Source organism: Ictidomys tridecemlineatus, chromosome 10 (assembly GCF_052094955.1).
Source record: "Ictidomys tridecemlineatus isolate mIctTri1 chromosome 10, mIctTri1.hap1, whole genome shotgun sequence".
In the NCBI taxonomy this organism is placed as follows: Eukaryota; Metazoa; Chordata; class Mammalia; order Rodentia; family Sciuridae; genus Ictidomys; species Ictidomys tridecemlineatus.
The window spans coordinates 121306496-121329987 of record NC_135486.1 but is presented as its reverse complement, the minus strand read 5'-3'; the positions used below and the strand labels follow the sequence as shown (position 1 = coordinate 121329987).

At 52.8% G+C, this 23492-nt stretch overlaps 1 protein-coding gene across 7 annotated transcripts in view; it reads right to left on the bottom strand.

The window, feature by feature from the left end:
- Positions 1-9213: 9213 nt before the first annotated feature.
- Positions 9214-23492, bottom strand: part of Auts2 (activator of transcription and developmental regulator AUTS2) — a 1065696-nt gene continuing 1051417 nt past the window's right edge. For 4 of the 7 annotated variants that reach the window (XM_078023939.1, XM_078023942.1, XM_078023941.1 and 1 more), the window contains 7 exons: positions 22662-22733; positions 22333-22404; positions 19087-19228; positions 17170-17247; positions 16403-16486; positions 15137-15359; positions 9214-12917 (listed from right to left, as the gene is read on the bottom strand). In XM_078023939.1, coding sequence (XP_077880065.1) covers positions 11678-12917; positions 15137-15359; positions 16403-16486; positions 17170-17247; positions 19087-19228; positions 22333-22404; positions 22662-22733 — 1911 coding nt within the window. In that variant the 3' untranslated portion in view covers positions 9214-11677. The remainder of the gene's footprint in view (positions 12918-15136; positions 15360-16402; positions 16487-17169; positions 17248-19086; positions 19229-22332; positions 22405-22661; positions 22734-23492) is intronic. The other 3 variants (XM_078023943.1, XM_078023944.1, XM_078023945.1) reach the window with 1 other exon arrangement.

Genomic DNA, 23492 nt, shown 5'->3' with positions numbered 1-23492 from the left:
AGCCCAATACTACCCCAAATATTTGTGCAGCCAGAGTAAAATGGTGACCCCATACACTCTCATTGTTTTGATCAGTAGTTAAATCTTGACTTGGCCAATAAAAAAGCACACACATACACACATACAAATAGCATACAATTGATCTGACCTCTTCACATTGAACATTTGGTAAAAATGATTTTCCACTGCTGTAACAAAATACTGAGATAATCAACTTTAAAAGAGGAAAGATTTATTTTGGCTCACAGTTTTGAAGGTTTTAAGACTAGACCAACTGGCCTTTTTTCTTTTCTTTCTTTTTTTTTTTTTTGCCAAGGATTAGGAATAATACAAGGGTGTCTGCTCTCACCACTCTTATTTAGCATAGTATTAGAAACTTTAGCCATTGCAATAAGGCAAGAAAAAGAAATAAAAGGCATTTACACAGTAAAGAAAGAAATTAAAATACCCCATCTTGTCAGATAATATGATTGTCTATGTAGGAAGTCTCAAGGATCCACAAAAACTTCTAAAATCAATAAGTGAGCTCAGTAAGATCACAGGATACAACATCAATTCATAAAAACCACATTTCCATATACTAACGATGCATACACATAACCCATTTTAAAAAACAATATCATTTATAATCATTACAAAGATAATGACATACTTAAGTACATAATTAATAAAAATGAGCAGAATCTATATACAGAAGACTACAAAATATTAATGAAAGACATTTTTTAAAAGACCTGGAAAGGCATCCCAAATTCATGGATGAGAATATTTAGCATAATAAAGATGTCAATTTTCCCCTGATTTAATCTATAGTAATGCCTTTTCTTTTTCAGTGTAGAGATTGAACCCAGAGCTTCGTGCATGCTAAACAAGTGCTCCACCCCTGGGCTATGCTCCTATCCTTGATTTAATGCAATTTCTATCAAAATCCTGAGTATATTTTGTAGACAGAGATGTATTCTAAAATTTATATGGAAAAGCTCTGGCCCTCAAATAGCTACAATAAACAAAGAAGAATAAAGTGGGAGGATTTACTCTACCCCATATTGCCTTTTTCTATCATTACAGTATGCAAGAAAGTGTGGTATTGGCAGAAGGATAAACGGGGATCAATGGAACAGAATAGAAGACCCAGAAAGAGTTCTATGTTAACACACTTAATTGATTTCTTTAAAAATGCACTCAGCATTACTGACGGCACCAAATGTTCTCTGGGACACTCAACCTTTCTGTTTTATTTTAAATTTTTTTGTAGTTGTTCTTTCTTGTGGTGCTGGATGTTGAACGCAGGACCTCAGGCATAGTAGGCAAGCTCCCTACCACTGAGCTGTATTCCCAGCCCTGCTTCATTGATTTTTGACAAATGTGCAAAAGCCATTAAGTGGCGTAGGACAGTCTTTCAACAAATGTTCCAGGAGGACAAGGATGGACATCCCTGAGCCAACAAATGGACTGCTTGCTGCCTAAGCCTCACCCCTGCCATCCAAGGGGATCATAGGCTTCAGCATGAAAGAGAGACTACGAAAATCAGAGAGAGGGAGAGCAGTCTCTGCGTTTCGGGCTGGGAAATAGTTCCTGCGCCTGACTCCAGCAGCAGGATGCATGAGGCGAGAGGGACCAGTCGGGCCTCATGAGCACTGAGAACTTGCTAGGTGGAGGGTTCCTGAAGACGGCAGAGAGAGAGGCTGCAGCCTGGGGGAGGTGTTCGCAAACCACGCGTGGGACAGGAACTGAGTCCAGGCTGCAGCAGCAGCCATCAGAACCTCCAGAGGAAGAGAGCAAGCCACGCAGAGGGAGGGCGGAAGACCCCTCAGACGGTTCCCCGGCTAGAATACGGCCGTGGGGGGGCCGAGATGCTCACCATCCTCCGTCATCAGGGGAAGGTAACCCAATCCACCAGGAATCGGTGGCCTGTGGGCCAATCGGGCTCACCGCCTGCCCTTGTGGTCTTATGGTGGCTCAGAGGGTGGACTGGCCTGCCTGCCGTCGGCAGCTGTCCCTGCACAGTAGCCATGACAGAGCCGGGCCCACTCGGCTGAGATAAACTGTCCCACCCTTTCCAGAAGAGCAGGCTGAGCCCCGGCTCCAGGGCTGCTCAGAGGACCCAAGATCTGAACGTGCCTCCACTGGGTCTTGCACACTTTCAACTACTGTCACTTAAAAATCATCTTGCATCTTTTCAGTTGTTTTTGAATGTTCAAGATTATCTCTTAGAACCAGAGGTCAAGACGGAGGTTTTAATTAGCCAATGCCAGCATTGTATGGAAAGAGTATTTAAGTGACTGTTTTACTCAGCGCCGCTGTTCTGAGATGTTGAGTGTTCAGTGTTCTCCTCCGGGTCCGTTGTCAGCAGGGTCCATATTTCGCCTCCTCTGGTCACGTCTGGTCTGATGTGTGCAGAGATTCAGAAGTGGCGACAATCGGTCATTGTGAACTGTCCCCCGGGGCCGCGCCCAGCGTCTGCTTGTGGGGCTGGCGTGTGAGCACAGGCAGAACCCGGGAGGACAGCAGGAAGAGCGAGGACCTGGAAGTGCCTGGGGTGTCACCGCCACCGTAGGGAGGACGCCATGTGGTCACTTCTCAGTGTCTGCCCACAGGCTCCCACTTTCAGACCTTGCCAGGGCTCTGGGATTCTTGGTGTTGGTGCAGCCCTGCCCCCACCCTTTACGTGGCCTTTACAGTGGCGGCCTCTCTCCCCTTCTGTTTCAGAAGAAACCTGCTCCCCACACCCCCCACCCCGTGTCCCATGTCCCCTCCCTTACCCTGTATGCACCCGCCACTCTACTCTGCTTCTTCGAGCACTGTTTTCTCAGACGCGCCTGGGAGTGAGCGCGTGGTGCCTTGGCCTTGCTCTCTTGGTGTCACAGCCGCCAGGTTCCTCTGTGTGTCATAGTGACAGGCACCATCTTTTTCAAGGCTGAATAACATTCTACTGTGCAGATGAGCCGTTGCCTTGTGTGGTCATCCATGGACAGTTGCCTGGGCTGACCACGTAACCTGGCTGTCCCGAACAGTGCGATGAGCACAGGAGTGCCCATGTCCCTTGGAAATCCTGGTTTCATTTCCTTTGGCCGTGCACCCAAGAGTGAGACCGCTGGGTCACGTGCGCTGTCTGTAGATCTGGGGGACGGACAGACTGTTTCTCTTGCTGGCTGTGCCAGTTGGCGTCCCCACAGTGGCCTGGCAGGGTCCCCTTTCTCCACATGCTGAGCAGTGTCTCTGGTCTTCTTGGCCTTCCGGTAACAGCCACCCTGACAGCCAGGAGTGCCATCTCCCTGTGGTTAAGTCCCGCCTCCCAGTGACCAGCGATGCTGAGCACCACTGTGTACTTTTCACGTTCTCCTTGGCCATTGGTGTGACTTCTTTTGAGAAGTGTCTATTTAGGTCCTTGGCCCATTTTCAAGCTGCACTGCCTTTTGCTATTGAGTTGCATGAGTCTTTTTTATTTTGGTGATAACCTCTCACCGGATGTGAGTTTGTGAATACGTACACACACATCATCCCATATATGCAGTTGTGTAGTATTAATCATAAGTGGCGCATAAGAAGCCAGTCTTATATATATTTTATGACACTCGTATATGGGATCGTTTTCTCAGTTTGGGGACAGGGGACAGATGCTTCTGCTGTATGGAAAGGCTACTGATTTTTATGTGTTGATTTTAAACCCTGACAGCATCTGCCTTTTGACTTGGGGACACAGAGCAAGAGATGTACAGGTCCCTGGGGCCTGGACAGTATGCAGGGGAGAGCCAGCTGCCAGTGGGACATTCTGCATACTAAGTCCCAAGTGACAGGGGCATCCCTGTGATCTGTAATAAACACATATGTGTGTGTCCAGGTTCCTGAGTCTCATGATGGTATGGACCGGACTCCAGGAGAGATGCCCTGGCCCTGGGCAGTGGGCTTTGGGCTGCACATACTCAGGTTACTGTGGCTCCGTGGGGCCAGCAGAAGCCTGGACCTCAGAGCCGTGTGATGCCTCAGGACCTTGGCTGAGTGTTCTGCATGGGGAGGGTCTGGGTCCTCCCCCAGGTGGGACAGGTGTCGGGGTCCAAGCCCTCCAGTTCTCTGGCCTTGGTGGCTCTGAGCACTGGCCATGGTGATTTCCATGGGGAGGTTCTTCTAGAAGGCCAACCTGCAGGGCCTCAGACCTACCAAGGTAACGGGCTCCACGGCCACCCAGGGCCACCCAGGGCCACTCAGGAGAGTCGGTCACATGATTTCTAGGCAGCACCAGCGTCTCACTGGACAACAACAGCCAAGCAGTTTGTGCTTTTCTCTCACCTCAGCACGGAGTGGGCTCAGCTAGTGGGGCTTCAAGTGAGACTGTCGGGGGTACTGCCCGGAGTGGCATGGCGGTCCTCCTGGGGAGGCTCCAGGGGGTGGGCAGTGCTAGAAATGAGTCAAGAGGAGCGGCAGTGGCTGCCAGCACCAGAGCCAAGGTGCTACCACTGGAGTGACCGAGATCCCTGAGATGGGGCAGAGTGATGGAGGCTGGAGAGGGCGGCGGGGTGTGGTGGAGCAAGGCTGCGGTCATGGCCACCGAGTGACCTGGGGTGGGACACAGGGACACTACGAGAGCAGCACCCAGAGCAGGCAAGGAACCCGACAGGATATGGGCGAAAGGCCCTGCGCTGGGAGGCTGCAGACGGCCCAGGCCACTGGCACAGAGCAGGACAGAGGGGGGACTTCCGGAGATGGTGGCTGGTTGGGGAGGGGGTTGGAGCTGCAGAGTTTGGGGCCACCTTTTGACCCCAGCAGGTGGAGGAAGGAGGTTCGGGAGGGGACATTGTGGGAGCGCCCTGGGCGCAGAGGCCTGGGGAGGGCTCAGGAGGCAGGAGGTGATGGGGCTGGGGCTGGAGTGGGGCTGGGGCTGGAGTGGGGTTGGAGCGCCCTGCTGGGTTCAGTCCCCCTATCTCCACACAGAGACAGCAACAGACAACCCAGGTCCTCCTCCAACGCCCTGGGAAGTGACGGGGATCACAGTTCAGGTGCTGCCCTGCGTTGAGTCCCAGGGCATCTAAGTGGGCAGGGGCTGAAAACAGCGCTAAGTAAAAAGTGAGTGGCTTTCACAGGGGACCTCGGAGGGGCCACACCTGCGGCAGCGTGGCTTCCTGGTGGACTCTGCGGTGCCCACGGATCTTATGGACAGAAGCTTCACTGGCTTGCAGGATGATTGCAGAGTGCTGCCAGCACGGCGCCTGTCAGGGGGTCCCGGGGGCTTTTCCAAGTCTGTTTCTTGGTGCTTCCCCCTCACCCCCACCCGGACGCTCCTTATTCTTTCCACCTCCTCAAAAGGTCAATTCCAGGAACCCTCACCCAGGGTACCCAAGTCTAGAGCTGCTTGGGGCCTTGCCCAGCTAGTTCCTGCCAAGATCCAGCACCCAGCATGAGGCTGGCCCATGGGACACCTCCGCTCTCTGCCAAGTGGACAAATGTCCCTTCATGTCCCAACCACTAAAGTGTCAGCACACTGCTGCTGCTGCTGGGGGTGTGGCACACAGCACGCGGCAACTTCTGTCACCCTGTGGGGGAGGGCAACTTCTGTCACCCTGTGGGGGAGGATTACTGCTTCAGGAGGATTACTACTTCGTCAAGTCTGGAACTTTGTTTTCAAGAACTTTAGTCTCAACCCTCAGCAGGTATCCACCACGGAGCTCACCTGCTCACTGATGACCGCCCTGCCTGCCGTGAAAGGGAGCTGTGTGGAGGTGCCAGGGGACACTGGGAGTGACGGACTGCAGCAGCTCAGGACAAGTGGCTCCCTGGGAATGCAGACTACGGGGTCCCCTCTTTTGGTTTGCCTACAAAAAACTTCCTGTATTTTAAAAGCACCCTGGGCCAAGTTAATCTGTTGGTGGGCTGCTGTGGGCCACACAAGCCCCCGCTTTCATTTTTTAAAATGGACCTGAGCAGTTCAGACTTGGACACACGTGGTGTCTGGTTCGGATGTGATCTCACCATGGGGCCGGCACGGCCGCCTGGGGCGCTCATTCATTCCTGGCAGCCCGGGGCGTCCACGGGGTTATTACAAGTTTGCGCTAAGTGGGTAAATGGTGTCCCTGCAACTGCAGTTTCTGTGGCTGATTAACTCAGCAAGCGTCTTCGTCTTCCCTGCAGTAGGACAATGCCTTGGTGACGGTGCAGGCCCCGGAGGATTTGGACTTTGGGTTATGGACTCGAACGTGGGCAGATCACTTCACACGCTGCGCCTCCTCTTCTCACGTGTCCAGTTGGGGTGACATCTGTCCCTACCTTGTAATGGCATCGAGATCATCAAGGGAGACAGTCCAGCTCAAAGCACTTAGAACTGTGCCTGGCAGCAAAGCACCCTCAGGCCCGGCTGCCACCTGTCACTCTTGGTCTGGGGAGGCGAACCTCGCTGCCCATCTCAGCTCCTGGTGGTACAGGAACTAGCCATTGCGTGCCAGGAAAGGACCAGGCAGGCCTGGAAGAGGCAGTGCCAGGGAATGGACCAGCAGGATCAAGGGTCAGGCTGGAGGGTCAAGAACACAGTCCTCTCCCGGGAGCACTCTGTGACCTGGTGATTCTTCCTGCAGCATCTAGCCAGAACTTTCCCTGGGCCTCTCTACATGGCCTAAGCTAGTGGTTCTGAAACCCACTGAATGACCTGAAGGGTTTGTTAAAACAGGGTGCTGGGTCCTGCCCTCAGAATTTGAATTCAGGAGGCGGGAGAGGGAGCCGAGAATGTGCACTTCATATAAGGTCACAGCTGCAGCCGCTGCCGGTTGTCCAAGGATCACACCTGGAGAACCAACAGTCTAAGAAATTATGACAACAGTCAGTGGTGGGGGGGGGGTCATGGAGGTGAAGGTAGAGCATCAGTCTTTGCCCAGTGGAGAAGAGGGGCCTGGGGGACTATGCCCTGGGACTGGCACTTGGGAGACCAAATCTGGGTTCTCCTTGGGCACTTTTGTCCAGTTGGTGTGGGGACGTGGGGGAGATGAGGTCAGAGCAGGCAGCAGCGTGAAGGGTCGGGTAGGGGGACAGGTCAAGTCTGTGGGGCCGACTAGAGAGAACAGGAGGGTTAGTCCAGAGGCAGGCCTGAAGGCCAGGTCCTCAGCCTGTCCTGCCTCTAAAACCCGGGGGGACTTCCTCCATGAAGCATTTCCCAAACTAGGGACTGAGACTCACAAGTACCGTGTGACGAACAGCAATTTTAAAAACCGAATTGAAACAGAATGGAAGAGTTCATCACACCCAACACGGCCATGGTCTCCTTGACTGGTTCTGGGCCTCTGTGCGTCCCTGTGCTGGGTCATGGTCTACGTGGGTCACAGCCTGAAGGCTCGGCTCACAGACCCAGAGGGGTGGCCTCTTCCTGCCGCAGCAGCTATCACAGCCTCTACCCTGGTGAGATGCTGACCCTAATATGGGGGGCATGAGGCCTCCAAATCCCCAGAGCAGCAAGGGCCGGGCAAGAGGTGGAGGAGAGCCAGCCAAGCCCTAGAGGGGCTCCACAGAGGGCTCTGCCCCAGGGCATTTGAGAAGCGGGGAGAGCTCCCGCAGTCATGGGTGATGGGAGCTGTCAGGGAGCACGGAAGGCCACAGAGAGCTCGGACACCAACTCAGGGGTCGGCTTCATCTTGGGTACATCAGGGTGCCATAAATGTTTGAGTGGACAGCAGCTGGAGACCTTGGGTATGACAACACTGGGTGGCTCGCCCAGCGCCTCCATCTCTAACCAGGTAAGAGACACCTGAGAGTTAGAGACCCTGGAATCACCAGCTTGGCCTGTCAGTCTGGCCACAACGCCAGCTCCTCTTTAACTACAGTCTTCAAGATGCTGTCACTGGGAATTTCGGTGGGGAATTATTTTCCCTCTCATGGGGGCCATTGTTTCCCACAGAGCAACCCAATATCGTGTCCATGTTGAGGCCTTGTTACGCTCTGATTGTCTCAGTTCACACATTAAGAAGCAGGTATAGCTCTGTCTACTTGGGGACACTGAGGGCCCCAGACTGCTGGATCAATGGCTCCTTCCATGAGCTCATTATCAGAAGCTTCCAGCATTTTGGAGTCCAGATACTGAAAACATGGCAGCCAAGCAGACAGCAGTCTTGCACTGTGGCCCCACCTTTGAATATGTAAGTTTCCTATTCTATCTAAAGGAAACTTTAGAAATTTAAGAGATCTTAAGAAATTTAAGCAATTTTCATTTAAGAAAATTTCACATTTAAGAAATTTTCAGAAATGCACAGAAACAGAAATGGCGGCAGAATTTAGAAGACAGCGTATTGCAAAAGCCTGTGTCACTTTTGCCCACCTCTTTCCTAAGCTGAAGCCTAATTCTCTTTTCATCCCGGGTGCCGACTCACAGGAGGCCTTGAACATTCCACAATGTTCATGGCTAATTGTACTGCGGAACTGCCTGCTCCCTCTTTTCATGCTATGTACGTACAGAACACCAACAATTGCATCTTATTTCCTCTCATCCACCTTGATTGAGGCAGAAAAAGGATAAACAGCAAGTGCTGTTGCAAATATCCATCCAAAGTGGTAATTATTGCATCATTATATTCGCTATTTTACTTGTCATGTACCATTAGAAGGTAACAAGATCATTGTCAGTCAAAGATTGTGGAGATAATTAGAGCATCTATAGGTTAGCGGGGAATCAGATTGTGCTGGTACCCATCAACGCCAAGGCGCTGAACGTAATTAGAGAGAAAATATGCAAAGGTTGAGATGAGCGAAGCCCTGGGGATTAAATACCGTGACTGATTTGAGAGTGACTCTTCCACGTCCTGGCACTGCAGATGGAGGCCTCAAGCTAGGTGTGTGACAGAAGACAGGCAGGTCTGCTGGGAGCAGCGCATCCAGACGCCACTGGCTGCCTGTGAGGCCCTGAGCAAGGCACAATTTGGAGAACACGCTCTACCGGGTTTTCCAATCTGCTGGGTTTTCCTCCCGTTTCTCCAGCCTGGGGGCTGGCCGTTAAGGCGTGGGACAATGGGAAGTGGGCTTCTGCTCACCTCTGGCTACTGACACCTGGGGGCCCACCAGGAGTCTTGTCAAGGGTCCCAGGATGTCCCCTAGCACCCCGTCACCACGGATTCAAAGTCCCCACGTCCATCCACCCCCATGTTCAATGCCCGCCCAGCAGCCACCTGGCCCCACCGCTAACCATGACTGCCGTTGGGCTTCTTTCCCAGTAAGACACAAACACCAATCCAAAGACCAATGTCATCAGGTTGATACGAGAAAATTTAACAACTTTTTACATCGTGAAAAAACAAAACAGGTTTAGAGGACAGAGGAGTCTGCAGACCAAGGAGGGGTACACCATGACGTCAACGAGACACAGGGGAAATGCCAGGGAGCAGCACACGATGAGTCCAGGTGAGGTCAGAGGAACGAGCAGAGGGCACTGTCCTCACTGCCCCCCCCAGGCTCCTCGCCGATGGCCACAAGCACAGGCTTCTGCTCTGAGTGTGGAAGTAGGGTGGGGACACACAGCACTGGCTACCTGGACCACACGTCCTTGCCAACATCCAGAAGTCCCTTCCTTTGAGTTTTACAGCATTTTTGTTTAAAACACACAAATGAAAAAAAAAAATCCATAACCCATGTGGGGGGGGGGGGAGGGCGCAGATGGCTACAGACACTAACTGGTGGGAGGCTAACTGAGTCGGGGAGGGTGCCAGCCATCGCGGGAGAACCTCCTGGTCTCTCGCGGGCCGGGTTCGGGCTCGGGTTCGAGGTGCTTCTGTCCGAGAGCCTGGTCTTGCACAAGTGTGGCTTCTTCCCTAAGAACCGATGGCCACTGCACACAAACAAGCAGCTGGAAGCTTGGTTCACATTTTTTAATAACATGGCACAGTTTACATTACACAAGAGGCTCCGCCGATGAGAACATGCTGAAGATTCAGTTGCTTCACTTTGCTTTTCACACAGGGTCTAGAAAGGACTTTGTTACATACAGGATAAACAGCAAAAGGTCTGTATAGAACAATCTCTTTACAATACTGAAAGCTACCACTACAGTTCCAGTGTACATATTCCTTGGATTTTTTAAGTTGTTGTCTTTAAAAAAAAAAAAAAGAAACAAAACAAAACCGAAAAAAAAAAGCCAAAAAAAAAAAAAAACCCAAAAAAACAAAACAAAACACTGCACAACATCTGGTGTTCACAAAATCTGAAGCTCACAACTAAACCTTCAGTTTACTACTAAAATAGATCTCTCTGCTTATTAGAAACAATGGTCTGTAGTTAACTTTTTTTTTTTTTTGCAAAAACAGGATAACAACGTCAGATAGCACTTTAATATACTAGAAGACCAAATGGAACTAATTTTATTTCATACATGTATTTTACAGTCCAGTAGACAAGATATATTGTATTTCTCTGCTAGTAAAGTCATATTCTCTCCAAATATGTAGACAAGAAGTTTAATGTATTATAAAAGTATCATGAAGAGACATTAAAATTGATGCAAACTCAAAAACACACACGACTTCTCCTCTGCCACCTGTCACCTCTGTGAATCTCGATGGCTCTGCGAGGTCGACCTGTCCCGGCTACGCCCAGACCTTGTTACTGAGTAGAGTACAGTGCATCGCGTTGGGAACCCGCCTCACACTCAGCGGTTTCTGAATACAGTGAAAACATATCCATCATCTCAGAAAACTCAAAGCTTTCTTTCAGGATCTGTTTGGGTGTAATTAAATCGCACTGCAAAATGAGGAAGTGTGTATACATATGAAATAGGACACACTTAAAAAAAGGCATGGTTCCCACCAGAGGCATGTGAGGTCGCGTGACTGGCCGTGACCGATTCTGACAGCCTGCTCTGTCTGCCAGACACTGCTGCCGGCCCCTGATTTTGGCATCTGACCAATCCCACCCTCCCTGGCACTGGTTTGCCTTCCTGGGGCGCACCTGCCCCTGAAGCCCACAAGCAGCAACTTCAGATGCAAAGTTCCAGCCTGGGGTCCCCTCTGCAAAATAGGATGTTTCTCCATTTGAAAAAAAACAAGCAAGGAAAACAGAGTCATATCACTTAAGCGCTTGTTCAGGGAAAATATGACCTTAAGTATGTTGTAAATGGATTTGAAAAGGCTCCTTTGAGTTAGGCGGGCTTTTGTGAGAAGCCCTAACGTTCATTGCATAGTTGAAGGGTTTAGCTGTCTCTAACAATACGGGGAACACAGCCTTAGCAGACCGTGCTCACTGATATCAGGTTTGCAAATAGCACATTTCAAGAAGTAGTAATGTATTATGTTACTTAATCTTTATCTATTTACATTTGTACAAAGTAAAGCTTTCGTCTCACCCTTTGCATATATGAACCACCAGCTCATGAAGCAATCTCTTTACAGGACTATGTACACGGCCTTCCCTTCCCATCTGAAAGAGCTCTGCGTGATGGATGGTGTGGGCTCCCCCGTCCTCCTCAAATTGGTGTGTGTTGTCATCTTTACTGTTTTGGCTGAAATCAAGAAGTTTCATACAAGGAACAAAGAGTAAGAGACATGAGAACATATGACTTAGCTAAAGGATCTGAAAAATTCCAACATAGAATATACAAAAACATTTCCAAATCTGCACGGAGTCTGTACATGTTTTACAAGGGGAGCGGTGGGGCTGGCCACCGCGTCTGCGCGGGGTGCAGGAGTCCTCCCTGCTCACGGGGCTCCCTCCGCTCATCCCCTTACCGCGCCTCGATGTCCTTCAGAGTGTGGGAGGGCGGCCGCTCCCTGATCTCTGCAGACAGAGGCGTAGTCCTGCGCGGGGACACGGGGCGGCCCCCTAGCGTGGAGATGAGTGGGGGCGGCGCACTGAGCGCCGCTGTGGGGGGCGTCTTGTTGAGCAGTCCATTCTGGTGGCCCGCCGTGGGGCTGATGCGCGGGTAGTGCATGCTGGGGAGGCCCGGCGTGAGGAGGCTGGGGTGTGGCAGGTGGCCGTCCAGGGAGGCGGGGTGCACGGCGTGCAGCCGCGGGTGCTCGTAGTCCTCGCGCAGCACATGCAGGCGCTCACGCTCGTCCAGGTGGCCGGCCCGCTCATGCTCCCGCCGCGGGTCCACAGCCAGCGGCGGGTGGTGGTGATGGTGGTGGCTGTAGTCGTGTGGCTCGCGGTCCCGGAAGGATCTGTCGGCCTCGTACAGCCGAGGAGCCGACAGCCGGTGCAGCGGGTCGCCGCGCAGCAGGAAGTCCCTGGCCAGCGGGTCCCTGCGGTGCACGTCGAGCTCGCGGTAAGGGTCCCTCAGCGGGTCCCGCATGGGGTCCCAGTGGAAGGACGGGTAGGGGAATCGCTCCCCGCCCGGGAGCGGGCTGAGGCCCATGAAGGGGGTCATCATGCGGGTCCGGTCCAGGCTGCCGATGCCACCCATGGGGTGCAGGCCCGCCACGCCCACCGCCATGGGCACTGAGGCCAGCGAGCCTGCGTGGGTACCCGAGGCAGCGCCCGGCGGCTCCGTGGCGCGCGGTGGCTGTGCAGGCTCTGCAGGCAGCTCGTGCTCCTCCCTGCGCTCCTCCTTGACTTTGACCTCGGCGCTCTTCCGCGGGTTCTCGTAGGCAGGTTCGCCCTTGCGCGGCTCGGCCTCGCGGCCCGAGGTGCTGCCCGGCCGGGCACTGTCCAGTGCGGGGGTCCGCACATAGGGCGACGGCGCGCGCGCCAACTGCTTGGCCTCCTCGCCCGCGGCGCGGCCCTCGTGGCCGTGCCCGTCTTTCTCGGGCGCTGGGCCCTCCTTGGCCTTGTGCTCTTCTGCGGCCAGGTCTTTCCGCGACTCCGGGTGGTCTCTCTCCCTCTCTTTGGGTTTGTCCTTCTCGCGAGCCTCTGTGTTCAAATGACCCCTGATCTGCTCGGTGGCACTGCGGCTGTGTCCCAGGGCATTGGCCGGGAGGATAGGTGCTGGTGAGGGGTGGCTGGAGTGTCTCTTCTCCACGCTTTCTCTGCGCAAGGAAGGGGAGACAAGCACGCAGGTGAAACGGCCTGTGGCTGGCGAGGGGCTGCGATGAAATGGCGGTGTGAAGAGGACAGGCTGGGGTATGGCCCCCAGTTGCCGGGGCAGTGGACTGCCCCGAGTGGGGCAAAGCCGGCCACCTTACCTACCTGCCTGGATTTCAGAAGAAGCTTAACAGGGACAAAGTACTGGGGATGAGGGTGAGTGGAGAGTGGAGGGGCTCATCCTAGCTGTGTAAGAGCCACGGGCCTCAATCAAGGCCAAGACGGGGAGGAAGCACTGTCCCAGAGCCAGAGGGGGCCCACAGGTCTCTAAGCCAGAGCTGCGGCCACAGAGCCTGCTGCCCAACTTCTCAGGGTCCTTTCATGTTAAAGGTACATTCTAAAAGCCCAGAGCAAAGTGACTCCCAGCTGGCTGCAGTGCCAGTGGAGAGTGGATGTAAACATTAAAGGAGTCTCTGCCTCCTGACCCTCAGAACAAAGGCCAGTGTCAGCCAAAAGGCCGGGGACAGAACCAGCACCAGGGGGCCAAACAAGGAGTGGGAAAGGTATCCAGGGACCCAGGAATCTGGGGCCATACCCAACACTGGGCATTAGGTCAGTAAGAGCCAAAGTCCCAAGGGCACGTGGAGGCCAGCAGTAGAACAGCAGGCTGGGGACACAGAACATCTTGAGGATATTGAGGATAACTTTAGAGCTCCTTCAGTAATGAGAATGTGAAAGGAGAACACCAGAGACCTAGTGTGGATGGGAACTTCTGAGGAGTAGGCAGAAAACGCAGAGCAGAGTGGCAAGAAGGTCAAGCCCAGCTGAGATGGGAAATCACTCAAGGCTCAGGATGCCCAGACAGACCTGGCCAAGGTGAGGAGAGGAGAGACGCAAGCTGTCTCCAGGGCTAGAAAGAGAGGCAGAAGACCAGGCGGCCACGTGGGTGAGAAATGGACGTGCCCCTGCACCTCTGGGTTCCTAAGCTTATGTGGAAAGGCCAAGAAGAGTGACCTCAAGGGGAAGACAGAAGAGGAGCAAATTTTATTAAGCTTCCTGACTTCCATCAAGAGGCCGTGTGAATCCGTCAAGAGCGCCCTGAAAGGTGTGTCCTACTCAGTGACAGGTGAGCTGGACAGCCTGGGGTCTAGAGCTGGTCTGTTGTGGCCACACCCCACCTCAGCCATGTATAGCTCGAGCTGAATGCTGTCCACGTTGGCCATGGGTTTGGAGATTGTTCTCATACTGCTCGGGAGGAGGAGAATTTAGTTTTTTAAAAAAGAAATCAACCACTCTACCGTGACAGCCTATGACGAGTATCCCGTGATCTGCCATACAGCCTGCAAAGGCAAACTCAGTCACCAGTACACATCGCACACAAGACACACAGTAAAGAGAAAGTCAAGATGAGGATCAAATTTCAATCCTAAGTGCTAAAAGGACATTGTTAGACATTTCTGTCAAGCATATCTTGTGCATCCCTTATCAGTGCATTTAAAATGAAGGCAGCCTGAAGAGGGAGAGAAAGGTGGGGACGATGTTAAGAAGGCTACTGACATTCTTCAGAGACAACACAAGACTTTCCTCTTCAAGACAGCTTCCTTTTTAGGCACAAGTTCCCAAGTGCAGAGACACCAGTGGTTATTTAAAGCTTCTTGTCCACCAGGAAAACCAAACCAACACCAAAGCTTCTTTTTTGGACGCATCTCTACATTTGGGTTAGTAAAATTTTATTAGTCATCTATGAGCCCCAGACTTTGAGTTTGAACAAAACTTGAGAAAAATATGATGAGGAAATGCAAAGATGATTTTCTAAAAGCAAACAAAAAGAGAGAGGAAGAGAGAAGCCTATGGATGAGTCATGGGCTGCGCGAACTTGAAAGCAAACATGGCGTTGATTCATGCTGTGTGTGTCTGGCCAGGAGCGCTGGCTCGCTGTGTCACAGAGTCGGGCTTGTGTGGGGACTGCTAACTCTCAGGGGCTCGGGAGCTCTCTGGGTACCGCTGCCACAGGGCGGGCGCCCTCCCTGGGCTGTGGTAGTGCTGTCATGGTCACTGTGCCACAGGGCACTGGGACTGAGGGCCGCTGGCACTAGCTGGCTGGGAGGGACCTGGGGCTACGGGGTGGCTGGAGCTCGAGGCTGGGACAGGAGGGAGGGTGGCCGGTTCCACTGGCACAGAGCGGGCTCCCCCATTGGGACTCCGGAGCGGTTTCTTTGCATACCTTTCTTTGTCATCTTTACTAACAGATGAGTCCCGTTTATCTACATCTCTATCTCTGTCATGAGCTGCAGCGGACGCGCTGCGCTCCAGCTCCCCTGGCTTCAGCCAGGGCGGAGGGGTCGGGAACGACGGAGGCGTCCGGTGCAGCCGGTTCCAGGGCTCGTGAGGGTGGCTAAAGCTCTGCACACTGGGGCCATCCTTGTGGCCGAACACTGAGTTGGGTGCTGAAATGGCGAAGTGGGGAACAAAAAGTTTGGAGAGAGATTATACGACCTGCTGTGACGGGGTACTTACCAAAGCCTTCAACAGCACCCAGAGTTAAAATGAATACATGTTATTGGGAGCTGGAAGGAAAGGAGATCGACAGTCATTAGAGGAGCTCTGTCCTGCCCCTGGAGAGGCAGTGCACAGCTGTCTAAAAGTCCAACCCAAAAGCAAAAGTGGGGGTGGGCGGGGGGGATTAAAAATGAAAGGGACCAAACAGGTGTCAGGATCACCTGATCACACATATCTAGCTCATGCAGAGGCTCTGAGCATGCAGAAGGGCAGCTGTGACGGTGCATGTCATCAACTGGGAATCTCGTCTCCTCTCCCTGCCAGACCCTGCTTCCTGTCTTCTCAACATGGGCAAACTACAGTGAGCCCCCGAGACCACTCAGGACCTCGACCTGAACACACGTAGAAGCCCTCCAGGCTTTCCCTTAAAGAGCCCTCATTCATTGTGAAGGTGACCTAGAGATACACTTTAGGTCTCCTCTGCTCCCCAAATAGGAATAGACATGTCTGCAAGACAACCAGCTGCACATCCGAGACTGCGAGGCATCCAGGACACGCAGGGCTGGCAGCCCCTCCTACTAGAGACTATTTAGTAGCAGAGAGCTGTAGGGCTCTCCAGGTCACAAGGACATGCCACAGGTCTTGATGGCTCTGGGCCTGGTCCTGCAGTTCTTCACTGCACTGTTTCAACCCCACGAGAGCCACAGGTGCTTTTGCTTCTAGTAGAGGCTATGGCCAGCCCTTGGGTGGAAGAGATAGGAGTCAACTGTTTGCAGCCATCAGCTTCATCACTGTCCCTGGCCCTAGGGATGGACAGGACAGTGGCCTCCTTACACCAGTGGCTTTGCACACATCCACCAACTCCACTGTGTAAGCCTGCCATTGCAATTATATGACTTGAGTTCATTCCCAAGAATATAGTTTCCTTCATCTTGGAAGGTCTGGCGTCAGAGGAGAGTCCAGGCAGGTATGGAAAGCTAGAGGTACTCACTAACTGACGGGTTTCCAAGTCCCCCGAAGGCATTGCCACCAACTGCTGCTAGGCCTGTGAAGGTGGACGGCCGATTGAAAGGCTCTGCAAACAAAGGCAAGAGGAAGGAAGGGCTCAGATTCCCCAGTGGGACGGGAGCAGCGGGGTGGGGGTGGGTGGGCGAAGCAAAGCCAATCCCCGTCCCACCCACACCTGGCTTGCCTTCCTAGTGGGGTTGGTAAGTACCCGTGAGGACTGTGTCCCTGCCCTGCCTAGGGACACAGGAGCCCCGTGCTTCAAGGTGTCTTCCCGAACCTCTCCCAGGAGGGTGCTCTGCAGCCTCTCACTGGACAGAATTAAGACCACTCCTTAAGTTCCCAGCGGTGAAGTCCTACCATACCCTGTCTGCTTGGCCACATGCAGAAAATATCAGTAAATAAAGGCCACAAAACCAGGGGCCTCTGTAATATCAGCCTGTCTTTCTTCCACCTGCCAAAGGTGCCTTGGCTGTAGAAGGTGTCGATGTTTCCTCCCAGGAAGGGACAGAATGCCCTGGACTCCAAGTCCCTGAGGTGCCTAGGACAAGCTGTCCCCAGCTGTCCCCCACCATTAACTCAGGGCAGAGCAGGACTAGCACAGACATACTGGCGAGGGAGGTGGTTTAGGCAGCAGTGAGTCCTGAGGTGGTGCCACATGCTGACTGGACCCCAGTGGTGAGTGACTTATGGAGGACGGTTCCCCATGTGCTGGTAGACGCAGCAGGAGCCACCTTGCCCCTGTGAACTCACCCAGGTGAGCAGCAGGGTTGAGGAAGTTGCTGTGATGAGGAGGTGGCCCAAAAGGGGTCCCGGTGGGGTGTGCAGCACCTGGTGAGTCAAACACCACCAAGGTCAGGGCTTACAGAAAGCAGCTTCGAGGAGCAGCCTGCTTCAGCAGGCCTGGGGACCCCAGGAAGTCTGCTGGGGTGAGGCCCATGCCTGTCTGGCCCCTCTCCTCTTTCCCAGCAGGGCAGAGCCTCGCCTTGGGTGCCAGGAAGAGCCAGCTTCCTCGTGGATTCAGTGCCTGCAGGGCATCCTGGTCCATGCTGAGGCTGCCTTCCTCACAGGTTCACCCTATCTACATTTGCTTCTCAACTCTTTATCACACCTGATATGTATGCTTGTAAGTCACCTCAAATCCTTCTCCTGAGGCAGCTGGGAAAGGAAGGAAAGAAGGAAAGGGAGGACCAGATGTGCATGAGTTAGGGAAGGACAATGCTTCCATAGCTCAGGCCATGGGGTGGGGCCACTCACAGCTCATTGCCAGGAGGCGTGGCCTGGAGGGGCGTGGCACCGAGGGAGCTCCACCAGGGAGCTCCATGAGGGAGCTCCACCCTGCCGTGTATATCAGGCATTAGTCTCTGACAGTGAGATAAAAATGGTGAATTTAACTAACATTAACTAGTAATAAATACCAGGTTAAAGTTTTATCATATAACCATTTTGGGGCAAAATTCAAGTGTAATCAGGACCTATATTTACCCATCTACCAACAAGGTTCCATAATGCCTGGCATTTTGTCTAAGTTCCTATAAATAAGTACAAATTCCCTCAAGAAAAGGCAGTGCAGGAGGACTGTCCCTGGGCTGTCAGGGCCACCAGCACGGGAGAAGTGTGGATCAGGCACTGCCTCTCAGCATCTGAAGGGACCTGGGCTGTGGTCCACCTGGTGGCTTGTTTTCCACCTGGGAGTGCAGAGAGGATCCCCCAGCTCCACAGCATGTGCATGCTCTGGGACGTTCCGAGGGCCCACCACTTGCCAACTCAACGGACTTTTGGCCACACGCTGTCTGCAGTGCAAGCTCCTGAGAGCTTCAGTGGAGACCATGCTTCACTCCACCCAGGCCCCAGGGATGCCTACAGTTCCAGAATTATCAAAGCAAAAGATGCAATTCATCTACTTTGGCTCAAATGAAAGCCAGGGAGAAATCTATTTCTCTCCAAAAACTGCTCTTAGTGTGGCCATGTCTCGGAGCCAGATTCCATGGCAACAGAGCCTTCAAATGTGACAGAACCAACAGGAAAGCCTGAGACCTCAGCAGATTCCTCTGACCCTCAAGAGTGGTCCCCTTGCTCTGGCAACAAGGCCTAGGATGAGGATTCTTGCAACTCTCTCTGCCTCCGTGGGAGACCATGTGCCCCCAATATGAGCCATGGGCGGCAGCAGGCCGGCCAGTGAAGCAGGGAGCCCATCAACACTCAAGTCCACAGTGGGCATGAAGCCACTTGTCACCAGAGTCAGCCTAGTACTGCCATTTTTAAGTATTTACAGAAGCCAGGTGGCCCACCTTCTCTATCACAGCCCAACCCTGACAACCAGCTCAGTTGGGTTTCTTTACCATTAGATCCTGAAACACAGCCAACTGTCACAGTGCAAAGCCACCCCTTGCCCGTGCGTTCCCCACCGTTCCCGGCACCCCCTTTACTTCTGACTGGCCCTTGGATCTTCCCGTCTTTCTCAGTGGCATCTGACAATCGGACATGCTGTGGGTTGCACTGGTTTGGTACACACAGCTCCAGAGTCCCTGCAGGGGAGGACGGTCTCTTTCCCTTCCAGGTGTACCTGGATGCGGTTTAGGTGGTGAGTGAGTGAGAGCACAGGGCTCAGACCTATCTGTTTGGCTACCTGAGGACCACATTTTTCACTCCATTGCCCCCTGAACTCACCAGAGGCAGAGAACAAAGTTGAAGGTCGAGCCAGGTCATGGGGGTGGTGGATGGCTCCAAAGAGACTAGGGCCAGGTGGGCGGCTCAGGAACTCAGGCTTCAGTCCGAAGTCCAGCTTGTGTGGGTCTGACTGCATCTGCTTCTGCAGTGGCAAGGGGACAACAGAAGATGACATTCCAAGTGAGAAGTAGGAGAGATTCACTCAGAGCCTGAGACCATGGGAGTGGGCTCTTGGAATGGTCCACACCTGGGCACTGGCCCTGGTGAGGGTCAAGTTTAGGAATGCTGGGAGAACCAGGTGACCCTCATGACCAGAAGCGGGTCTACCTAGGAGGGGTCAGCAGGGACTGCTACATGGGAGTGCCTGGTTCTCATAGAAGAAGAAGTACGAAGGGCAGGCCTGGAGCCTGGCTGGAGGCTGGCCTGTGGCTATTCGATCAGGGAGGGCAGCCACATCCTGTTCACTCAACTGGTGCCCCTGAGTAGTTTACTATATTGCTGTAAAGGTCCATTTTAGAAAGTTTTAAAATAATAGCATTTTAAAGCTCATTTTATTAGGAATTCTGTGTGAATAATCTGCTGTGTAAATTAATTGTTTAATGCCTCTTAGCCATACTCTAATAGATTACAGCACATTAGTAACTGAACATTATGAAGAAATATTTGCATGCCTACAAGCTAATTTTCTAATGATCACTGTTACATATAAAAAAATAAAACAAAAAACAAGATGAAAGCAAAGTAGGCGTATCAGTTTAACTAATGGGGGTGTTTCTTCTTAGGACTACCCCAATCTCCGGAGGAGGAGGAGGAGGAGGAGGAGGAGGAGGAGGAGGAGGAGGAGGAGGAGGAGGAAGGGGAGGGGGAGGAGGAGGAAGGGAAGGAGGAGGAGGAAGGGGAGGTGGGAGAGGAGGAGGAAGGGGAGGGGGAGGAGGGGGAGGGGAGGAGGAGAAGGGGAGGTGGAGGGGGAGGGGGAGGAGGGGGGAGGGGGAGGTGGCAGCTAGTCCAGGCAGTGGCCCATGGAGACCCTCTCCTACTATGAAGTCCTGGCTTCATTTCTTTTCACCTGCCCACCCTGTTGCTGGCCTTCCAGCTTACCTTCCTCTGAGGCTGTGGGCACTGGCCAGAGGCTTCCTCTAGGCTCTGGCCTCTCTCTGGAGCCGGGTAGCCCTCTCGCCTGCATGGCTTCAAGTCTGCTGGCCTTCTTATTTCTTGACAGCCTTCCTTCTGAGTCAACTCCACACCTCCCAGACAAGCACTGCCCTCCATGTCCCTCACCTCCCATGGCCTGGGACCCTGAGACCTGAGCTGAGCTGCCTTCCCCCTGTTGAGGGCTCCTTCATGGCCCAGCTGCTCTTGCCCCATCCCAGCCCTCCTCCTCCTCCTCCTGCCTGCTGCACAACAGAGAAGCTGGGGGAGAGGGTCTCTGCAACAGAGCAGGGGCCCAGGAAGTGGGCTGTCCCTCAGCACCAAAGGTCAGAGCCCCCTGGTCCTAGAGAGTGACTGACACCTGCTGGGGGCTCCTGCTTAGGAGCAACAACTGGGAAAACACCTGGGAAAACAAATGGAACTGTCGGCCTTGGGCACCACAGATCCTTATTGCAAACGTATGAGGAGTGAGACAGGGAGAGAGGGGCCCTCTGAGCCCTGCGGTGAGCAGCCCTGAGCCTACTAGGCAGCTCACTAAAGAGCTGAGTAAATGAGCACTGCTGAGCAAGGGGAGGGGACTCTGCTCAGACCCACAGGGACTGCCATAATGGAGTCCCTCCCTAAAGGAGCAGCGGAGCCCAAACCAAGCCTGATTCACTATCAATCTATAAAAATCTCCTGAGTATCTCCTTTAATTTGGTTGCCAAATTATTTGGTGCTAACATCGCATGGTGTACAGCACAGATCCATTAAACCAACTCAGGTCCATGAAGCCAAACGGAGGCTGGGATTGCCAGCAGTTTGTGGGAGGGGAAGATGAACAGAGCCATCTCCTGTTCAAGGGTCTTGCTGATTGAATGGGGATAATGAGAGCTGGAGTTGCCAGGGGCGTTTCTATGGAGAAGCTGCTACACACAACATCCTTCATCGCGTTCAACCAAAGGACAAAAGGAAGACATCTTGTGCTTATAGTTCTGCTGACCATGTCACCCGGAACTAGAAAGCATGAACTAATCAGCAACACCACGAGGTCCCAATTACACTGAGCGCAAAAGGAGGGAAAAGTGAGCAGCACTCACTGATATGCGGTCAGCACCAGGGGCAGGTGTCCAAAGCCAAAGGTCTTGCGGAGGTTTGTTCCTCCCTTCTAACTAGGTTCCATCTTTGCTTCTGAACCACTGAACCCTGCCATGTGATTGGCGTGTCCTCCTTGCCTATGGGCCTCAGGCTGACGGGTCACTAAATGCTGCCAGGACCTAGTCACGCATGAAGAGGTGGACGGAGAAACCTATGCTAGAATGACCTGCTTGGATGTTTCCCATCATTTTTCCAGGCTGCAAAGACCCAGGCTAAAGTGTGGACGTCAGGTTCCATGTGTCTGAGCCAAGCCCCAGAACCTTGTCACGTTACCACCCGCATGCTCTCTCTCCTCCCTCCTGTGCCACAAAGGCTCTGGTCAAGCACGGACCATCTTCATCTGTATGGTGCAAATAAAAAGGACCTGCCCCAGGTGGTCCTGGCAGGTACTGACTGTCTCTTAACACCTGGATAGGTCACCAGGAAGACTGACAGATGGTAAGAGCAGGCCCAGCGTGACCTCCAGAAGGGCTAATGTGATCATGCATGCTGCCGATGGAGGTTCAGCACCACCATCTCCACATGGGGCATAAATATCATTTCCCCAAACCCAAAAGGAAGAGAACACATGGGTTGCTACTGAAAAACAAAACAAAACCATCTTCTGTTGGCTTTCTCAGCCTCTTAAGTGTTCTCCATATTCTAGTTCTTGCTCACTATAATTAAAACCTTTATTTCAGGATTTAAACCATATTTAAACCCTTTGGATCTTACTATTTAAGTAAGATGACAAATTTATCAAAAGGAAAGATGCACCAGGGAGCTACCAGTTTGCTTTTGTTCTGTGATTCTGCTGGAGGTTTCCCTCATTAAGGTTCTCAGATGGGCTTCCCGAGGGACCTCTCCCTGCCTCTGGTCTTCAGGACCCTGTTTTGAATACTCTTACTCAGGTGCTCCTGGGCAGATCACGTGCTCGCACCCAGCTCCCCCCCTCCCCCCAACCAGGAAGGTCAGACTGACCTTGACTTTCTGTTGGTGGTGGTAAATCTGCCAGGCGATGTGAACATGCATAGCACACCACTTCCCTGGTTTCTGGAACAAGAAAGAGCAAAGTGGTCAGAAGGAGACGTTTCAGGGAAACCACCTGCAAATCCCCCGAGCTCTCAGCAGATTCTGGCTGCAGAGACTTTTTTTCATGAAACAAGAGAGCTTTGTGCCTCCAAGAGCCTCCCGTCAGCAACCCTGCCAGGCCCAGCCATCAGGGAGCCATAATCGCTCTCCCCCTCTTCCTGGGACCCAGACATCGGCCACCACTCAGGAAGCCATACTTGACAAGGACCCCCAGTTACCAAGGACAAGATGGGAAAAGCCTGAATCCCACTTTGTGCCTCTTCTTTCTTTTCTGGTGCCAGCTGGCAGACCTGGTGAAGTAGGAAGTCCTACTTAACAAATGTGGCTATGCTATAATGCAAATCAGCTATTCACAAGGGCTAATTAGGGAGCGTCGGAATCAAATCAAAACAAGAAAGGGCAAAGGACCTGTCATAACCTCCCCATGGCTGTTGCTTCTTTAACCCCCAAAGCGGGGCAATGGAATCCATCCCACTTCTGTTGAAGTCCAGTGACCCCATATGCTTCATTAAGAGCTGACCACTCATTCATGCTGGGACACTGTTCATGTCTAAGAGAAGGGGAGGGGAGGGGAAGGCATTCCTTCCTCCCTACTCTCCAGGCTTCTGTAATACCAAGTCCCTCCTCCACCCCTGGAGGAGTGCAGATCAATTTGCATCTCCCAAATCATTCCTTGGTTTCTGAGCAGTGGGGTGACGGCAAGTGCCTCTCTTCTGCCACTCGGGGCAGGGACCACCTCTTTCTGCCTCCTGTCAAGCAATCTCCTCTTAAGCCTAGAGTGCATGCGCGGTAACTACTGGACAGAAGGAAATAACTCCATTCTGCAATGGCAAAGGACAGAAGCTTCAGATTTCTGTAGTAGGGAGCTGTTCTTGAAATACAGACTCAGGACTTTTCTCCTGTCATGGAGAAAGGAGAAAAGGTTGTTTGACATCACAAGTACCACACTGCCTCACCTAAGTGAGGACACAGACCTCCTGTTCCCTTTGGAGAAGGTGGATTATCTGAGAGTATGCACCAGAAATGGGTGGGGACCGCAGGAAGTCTAC